Source organism: Otolemur garnettii, unplaced genomic scaffold, assembly GCF_000181295.1.
Source record: "Otolemur garnettii isolate 467f Iridium unplaced genomic scaffold, OtoGar3 scaffold00099, whole genome shotgun sequence".
NCBI classification, from domain to species: domain Eukaryota; kingdom Metazoa; phylum Chordata; class Mammalia; order Primates; family Galagidae; genus Otolemur; species Otolemur garnettii.
Window position 1 is genome coordinate 4,090,523 of NW_003852494.1, and position 8,114 is coordinate 4,098,636.

At 45.7% G+C, this 8,114-nt stretch overlaps 1 protein-coding gene across 1 annotated transcript in view; it reads left to right on the plus strand.

Annotated features, from left to right (window-relative positions):
- The first annotated feature begins 2,371 nt into the window (after window positions 1-2,371).
- Window positions 2,372-8,114, plus strand: part of TCTN2 (tectonic family member 2) — a 36,817-nt gene continuing 31,074 nt past the window's right edge. The window contains exons 1-5 of the mRNA XM_023516863.1: window positions 2,372-2,537; window positions 2,724-2,831; window positions 3,308-3,396; window positions 4,185-4,377; window positions 7,778-7,878. Coding sequence (XP_023372631.1) covers window positions 2,456-2,537; window positions 2,724-2,831; window positions 3,308-3,396; window positions 4,185-4,377; window positions 7,778-7,878 — 573 coding nt within the window. The 5' untranslated portion in view covers window positions 2,372-2,455. The remainder of the gene's footprint in view (window positions 2,538-2,723; window positions 2,832-3,307; window positions 3,397-4,184; window positions 4,378-7,777; window positions 7,879-8,114) is intronic.

Sequence of the window (8,114 nt, forward strand, 5' to 3'; positions counted from 1 at the left end):
GTTTGGCGGGTCCGGGCTGGGGATTCGAACCCGCCACCTTAGGTGTACGTGGCTGGCGCCTTAGCCGGTTGAGCTATAGGCGCCGAGCCCGAACCAGAAGTCTTTATGTGTATTCTTTTTCTTTTGAGAGACACAGTCTCACTTTGTCACCCTTGGTAGAGTGCTATGGTATCGCAGCTCACAGCAACCTCCAACTCTTGGGCTTAAGTGATTCTCTTGCCTCAATCTCCCAAGTAGCTGGGACTACAGGTGTCTGCCACAACACCCAGCTATTTTTTAGAGATGAGAGTCTTGCTGTAGCTCAGGCTGGTCTCGAACTTGTGAGCTCAGGTAATCTACCTGCCTTGGCCTCCCAAATGCTGGGATTGTAGGTGTGAGTCACTGTGCCGGGCTTTATGTGTATTTTCTATACTGAGGAGTGTGTGTGTGTGTGCAATGATGTGGAGAGAGAAGTACAACTGGTCATGGTTACTTATTCACAGAAATGTTTTCTTTCTGGAAGATTTACCTCCCAAGCTTTATGGTTTGGCCCTGCTGACTTTGTAGATTCATTCTGCCAAAATAGATGGAGAATAACAGAAATATGTAAGTGACAGCTTTCCTCTTAATAACATTCTCCTAGGCTTTATTCCTAGATATCAAGAGAGGTAAACACTTTGCAGTTTCCCAGAGAGCAGCTGAGATGCAGGGAAATGTTTCATGCTAATGTTACAACTGGAGCAACCTGAAATTTTTCAAGAGTGTAGGGAAAAGATAACACCCAGGGTAAGGTTGTTATAGAGACTCAACTTTCAGAAACCTTTCATAATAGTATTTTTGCTAATCAATTAATATATAACTTAATCATAAGACTAATAATGGCAAACATTTATTTGGCATTTGTTTGTGAGCCAACACCACATGTGGTATTCTCTCAGTTAAAGGACACACCATAACTAAGAAAATGAGTGAGCATTAACTGAGTGCTTATTGTACACCGGCATTGGTCTAACCTCATTAGGTATGTCACCTCGCTTAGTCCGCACACAATCTTTTGAGGGAAGTACTTGAAACTGAAGCCTAGAGAGGTTAAGTGACTTAATAGCTAGAGAGTATTGTGGAAGGTCAAAATCCCATATTAGGCAGTCTGACTTTGAGCATCAACTCCCAATCCCCAGACTATAACAATGCTTAAAATGCTCTGAGGCTATTGACATGAGAAAATAAAATTTCTTTCCCAGGCTAAATTCTGATACTTTACCATCTGCCCTATAGCTGGGCAAAATCTCTTCTGTGTTCTTTGAACGGATCTGCTATCAAGGTGCTGACAGCTCAGTGTGGTGGAGAAAACTCTTCAAAAAAGCCAGAGAATGGCTGGCGCCTGTGGCTCAAGTGGCTAAGGCGCCAGCCACATACACCTAAGGTGGTGGGTTCAAATCCAGCCCAGGCCCGCCAAACAACAATGATGGCTGCAACTAAAAAAAGTAGCGGAGCGTTGTGGCAGGCGCCTGTGGTCCCAGCTACTTGGGAGGCAGAGGCAGGAGACTCGCTTGAGCCCAGGAGTTGGAGGTTGCTGTGAGCTGTAATGCCATGGCACTCTACCCAGGGGGACAGCTTGAGGCTCTGTCTCAAAAAAAAAAAAAAGCCAGAGAATGATAAAAGCAATTTAACAGGGCCACATAATCACAGCACTGCAGCCTCACCCCCTTTTTGTCCCCCCAATAAAAAAAATCCCCATAAAAATCAAATTTATTAAGGAGCAAATCCTACCTTTTTTATTTAAAAGCTAGTGCTTAAAGGCTCACCCTTGCAGTGTGGCTGCATTAACTCTCAGGTTAGGGAAAACTCCAATTTTTGAATTGGACAAGGATTCCTACCTTTTCAAGATTCTTTTTTGTTTGTTTGTTTGTTTTTTGAGACAATCTCACTTTGTCGCCCTCAGTAAAGTGCTGTGACATCATAGCTCACAACAACCTCAGACTCTTGGGCTCAAGCGATTTTCTTGCTTCAGCCTCCCTAGTAGCTGGGATTTAGGTGCCTCCCACAACACCCCGCTATTTTTCTTAGAGACGGAGGGGGGAAGGTGTCTCGCTCTACTTAGCTCAGGCTGGTCCTGAACTCGTGAGCTCAGACGATCCGCCCGCCTACAGCCTCCCAGAGTGCTGGGATTACAGGTGTAAGCCACCACGCCCCGGTCGAGCTTCTTACAGGTGGCAAGTCAAGTCTCAAACTAGCAAGGCCTTGTGGGCGGGGCCGGGACGCTTCCGCCCGGGCCGGGGCGGGGTCTCTTATTGCTGGCCAATCACGACGCGCCGCTCCCCCTGGCCAGCACCCTAGTGGTGGTTGCCATAGCTCCTGGCTTTCGCTTGACAAGATGGCGGCGGCAGGGCTGCTGTGGCCGCGTTTCCGCGTGTTGTTCCCTCTGGGCTTCTAAGGCTGGCGCGGGTCTGCAGTACCGGGCCCGCGAGGCCCAAGCATGGCCTTTCCGCCGCCAGGCACTCTCCTTTGGGGGCTCCTCCTTTTGCAGAACGCCCTGAGGCCGCTGCGAGGGAACTTGGGTGTGTACGGCCGGGGGGGGACCTGCAGGGGCCGGGGCTAAGGGGACCACACGTTTAAAGTATCAGACTGGGGGCTTCTCTGGGAACTCCGGAAGTCAGGACCGCCCCAGAAGGCCGCCACACACACTTAGGCACTGACTCTTCAACTGTTAACTCCTCCTCCCTGTCTCCTTCCTTCCCGCGTAGTTTTCATCCCTTCTCTCATCCGAATGTCCAGCCCTGCGGTCAGCGCCTCTCTAGTCGGAGACACCGAGGGTGTGACTGTGTCCCTGGCTGTGCTGCAGGACGAGGAGGGTAAAGAGTCCGGACCTCCTGATGGGGAGGGTGGGGGTTGGGTCAGTTCTAGGCCGCCCCCGAGCCTATCGAGGTGGAGTACTCTGGGCCTCGCCTCGGTCCTCTGCAAAGTCAGAACTGGGAGGAAGGATGGGGGCTGCTTGTACACCAGAGGACAGACGTCCAAGTTCACAGTTTTGGCCGGGGCCGGGCTCGCCACCCCCGGTATATGGGGCTGGCGCCCTACTCCTTGAGCCATAGGCACCACCCAGACACCCAAGTTCGGTATCTCATTTTCTTAATAGAAATAGTAATATATTTTAATTCCATTTGACAAATGAAGAAACTGAAAAACTGACGTTGTCACTTGCCCAGTGTCACACAGTCTGTAAAGAGATTAGGCAGTCTGATTCTAGCGCAGTCCGTTGGCTGCTGGGCAATAGCATCTCAGCATCTCAGCATCTCAGCATTGCCTTGCACTGTCTTCTATTCTTTAGGAATCTTGCCAGTTCCAACTTGTGGAGTGCTGAGCAATGAGGCAGAAGACTGGAGTGTGACTATGACCCCCAGTGCAGTAGGACCACAGGTAAATTTTTCTCTGTAACCCGTGTAGAGCCCCACATCTAGGATTTCTGCAGTGCTCTTGTAATTTGCCAAGATATCACTTTCTCCTTGCTCAGAAGTGTAATGAAATTGTGGACTGTAGGATCTTGCCTCAGGAGTTCAGGGGTCCTTGTGTGCATTTCAAGGGGTCTGCGAATCTTAGGACATTGTGTGTAAAATTCTGTGTGTATGTGCATTTTTCTGATGAGAGGGCTATCAGCTTGTATTGTATTACCAAATGGGTCTACTACTCAGAAAAGCTTCATAACCACTGACCTTGCCCAACTCTAAGCTTATGTGTAAAGACACTTAATCCTAGAGAGATTAAATATCTTCTACTTAATAAGTGTTATTGAGTGCCTGTATGTGTAAGACATTAACTCTGGAAATAAAAGGATGAGAAAGATTGATTCTGCTTACACCCTAGGAATGAGCATTTACGCATGCAAAGTCATTCTGAGATAAACTGGAGATTGTTTTCATTGACTTTTTTGTATGCCAGACAAACTAAGTTAATCTGTCAGACCTGGGTCTAGCTTTCTGTAAGTATCTAAAAGTTTGCTTTTTGTTAAACTAAGGAATTAGGAATCATGACTTGTATCTTACCAGATTTATGGGGTGTAAATGAAGATAACTCTGTCATCTTTGTATACAGTCTCCTTTTATGAAATGAACTGAGGCTAATATATACTTTTATTGTGGTTGCCATTGTGTGTTCTTATAATTGCCTTTTTGAGTCATTTTAAAAGTACAGGAATCTTTTCCTTTCAGAATGTGCTGGAAGTGACAGTAAAACTGAAGGATCTGGAATGGTGTTCCTCAAATGAGACAGATTCCTTCCCAGACTCCCTGTGTGTCCTCCAAACTCTTCTGGTTTCAGCATCTCACAATTCATCTTGTTTAGCACATCTACTCATTCAAGTGGAAATTTATGCCAACTCTTCTCTGACCCATAATGTTTCAGGCAAGTAGTCTTTGACTGTCTAAGCATTCATGTCAAACTTACCTGTTTGATTATAAGTATAAACTATGAAGTTGATAAAATATGCTTACCTTCACTCTTGAGTCTGTCTTGCCTCCATAAACTTATTTTCCCTTTTTTGTTTTTTATTATAAAAGTGTTTGCTTTTTACTATTTAATTTTTATTTTATCTTTACTGTTTGCATCTTTGTAAGCCAGCTTTTTTTTTTTTTTTTTTTGAGACAGAATCTCACTCTGTCGCCTTGAGTAGAGTACTGTGGTGTCATTGCTCACAGTAACCTCAAAGCCTTGGGCTCAAGTGATCATCTTGCCTCAGCTTTCTGAGTATTAGAGACTGTAGGTGCCTGCCAAATTTTTAGGGTCTCACTTTTTTTTTTTTTTTTGACGGAGCCTCAAGCTATCCCCCTGGGTAGAGTGCCATGGCATCACGCTCACAGCAACCTCCAACTCCTGGGCTCAAGTGAGTCTCCTGCCTCAGCCTCCCAAGTAGCTGGGACTACAGGTGCCCATTGGTTGCAGCCATCATTGTTGTTTGGCGGGCCTGGGCTGGGGATTCGAACCCACCACCTTGGGTGTATGTGGCTGGAGCCTTAGCCGCTTGAGCCACAGGCGCTGAGTAGGGTCTCAGTTTTGCTTTGGCTGGTCTTAAACTCCTGAGCTTAAGCAATCCACTAACTTCAGCCTCCCAGAGTACTAGGACTACAGGCGTGAGGCACCACACCCAGCCTTTTTTTTTTTTGAGACAGAGTCTCAAGCTGTCACCCTGGTTAGAGTGCCATGGCATTATATCTCACAGCGACCTCCAATCTGGGCTCAAGCGATCCTCTTGCCTCAGTTTTTCTGTTTTTAGTAGAGATGGGGTCTCAATTTTTGCTCAGGCTGGTCTTGTACCCATGAGATCAGGCTGGCCTCCCAGAGTGCTAGGATTACAGGCGTGAGCCACCTCACTGGACCTACCTCCTCCTTTATTCTATTCCCTAACTGTGGTCTGCTAGTGCTTCTGGAAGTTTAGGAGGATGAGATGAGTAGTGATAGTGCTTTAGCAGGCTACTGTGCCCTTGGTGCACTTGCATGGGAAGATCTCCAAGATAAATGGTTGAGTGCAAGAACAAGTGGGTACATATAGTATGCTATTTTTTGTCAGAAAGGACACAGAAATGAAAACATTTATATTTGCATAAAGAAATTCTGGAAGGATATTCCAAAAGCTAACAGTGTGCAATAGTTTGGAGAGTGATGTGGAGACAGTAAAGGATGAGAGTGAACTTTTACTTCTTCTTTTCTTTTATTTATTTATTTATTTATTTATTTTTGCAGTTTTTGGCCAGGGCTGGGTTTGAACCCGCCACCTCTGGCATATGGGGCCAGTGCCCTACTCCTTTGAGGCACAGGTGCCGCCCATATTTAATTTTTTTTTTTTGAGACAGAGCCTCAAGCTGTCACCCTGGGTAGAGTGCAGTTGCCTCACAGCTCACGGCAACCTCCAACTCCTGGGCTTAAGCAATTCTCTTGCCTTAGTCTCCCAAGCAGCTGGGACCACAGGCGTTTGCCACAATTCTTAGCTATTTTTTGGTTGGAGTTGTCATTGTTATTTGGCAGGCTCCAGCTGGATTTGAACCCACCAGCTCAGGTGTATGTGGCTGGCGCTTTAACCGCTTGAGCTACTGGTGCCGAGCCTTCTTCTTCTTCTTTTTTTAATATCTTTTTTTATTTTTTAGAAACATACAAATGTATTATTTAAACATCTCAAAATTATGGATTTTTTTTTTTTTTTGAGACAGAGTCTCACTATGTTGCCTTAGGTAGAGTGTCATGGTGTCACAGCTTAACGCAACCTCAAATTCTTGGGTTTGAGCAATTCTCTTGCTTCAGCCTCCCAAATAGCTGGGACTACAGCCACCTGCCACAATGCCCAGCTATTTTTTAGCAGGCCTGGGCCAGGTTCAAACCTGCTAGCCCTGGTATGTTGTTGGCTCCCTAACCACTGGCTCTGAGCCTTTTTTTTGAGAGAGAGAGAGTTTTGCTTTGTTGTTGTTGGTAGAGTGCTGGGGTATCATAGCGTGTCATAGTTCATAGCAACCTCAAACTCTTGGACTCAAGTGGTTCTCTTGCTTCAGCCTCCCAAGTAGCTGAAACTACAGGTGGCTGTCACAATACCCGGCTATTTTTTAGAGATAGGTCTTGCCCTGCTTAGGCTGGTCTTGAATCTGTGAGCTCAGGCAATCCATCCTCCTTGGCCTCCCAAATGCTGGGGTTACAGGCGTAAGCCACCTTGCCCGGCCAGCAATGCAGTTTCATTTATATTTTTAGAAAGATCTCTATGAGTAAGTGTGGAGAATGAACTGGAAGGACCTCTGAGTTCACTGTGGAGTGATTTTATCATGAGCTAAAATTGCCACAGGGTTCTCCCTTGTATTTAATTTCCCCTATATTTGAGACAGAATAATGGTGAGAGGAGTTGGATTTGCAATAGTGAGTGGGGGGGTCTTGAGGTCCAGCATGTAGCATAATTATATATGATCTTGTAGCTCGGCGCCCATGCTCAGTGGTTAGGGCACTGGCCACATACACTGGGGCTGGTGGGTTCAAACCTGGCCCAGGCCTGCTAAACAACAATGACAACTATAACAACAAAAAAATAGCCAGGCATTGTGGTGGGTTCTTATAGTCCCAACTACTCAGGAGGCTGAGGCAAGAGAATTGCTTCAGCCCAAGAGTAGGAGGTTGCTGTGAGCTGTGATGTCATGGCACTCTATCGAGGGCAACATTGTAAGGTTCTGTCTCAAAAAATAAAAATAAAATAAAAATAAAAATCAGTGCATTACATTTGCCTTGTAACTTTTATTTATTTATTTATTTTTGAGACAGAGCCCCAAGCTGTCCCTCTGGGTAGTATGCCGTGGCATCACAGCTCACAGCAACCTCCAACTCCTGGGCTCAAGCGAGTCTCCTGCCTCAGCCTCCCAGGTAGCTGGCACCACAGGTGCCTGCCACAATGCCCAACTGTTTTTTGGTTGCAGCCGTCATTATGGTTTTGGCAGGCCAGGCTGGATTCGAACCTGCCACCTTAGTTGTATGTGGCTGGCACCACAGGCACCGAGCCTACCTTGTAACTTTTAGGTGATTATCTTCAAAATCAACTGTAACTTTTTTGGTTCATTATAAGTAGCATGTTTTCTTATATTTGGGTTTTTGTTGGAGTAGCAGGTGCAGGCCTCAAATAATTTTAATGCATAGCTTATTTTAGGCATTCCTTAATGTGGAATATTTGGTAATGATGATTTATAAAATATGATGATCCAGCTTTTTTTTGAATGTCAAAAATGTGGCAGTGCTGTCACAGTGTTTCATAGCTGAACTTTCTGTTGTATGTATTTTTCAGAGAATGTGACTGTTATTCCTAACCAGGTATATCAGCCTCTTGGTCCTTGTCCTTGTAATTTAACAGCGGGGGCCTGTGATATTCGCTGCTGTTGTGACCAGGTACGTTCTTTCTGATTATTGGGTGTGGAAGTAATACCATCTGATAGCTTATGAAGAACACCAATAGTTCCCTACCAGCAGCTTTTTAGTGGGCGGTCTTCCCCAACAGATGATATTTCCTATCGCAAATTTTTTTTTTTTCTTTTTTTTTTTGAGACAGAGCCTCAAGCTGTCCCCCTGGGTAGAGTGCCGTGGCATTACAGCTCACAGCAACCTCCAACTCCTGGGCTCAAACG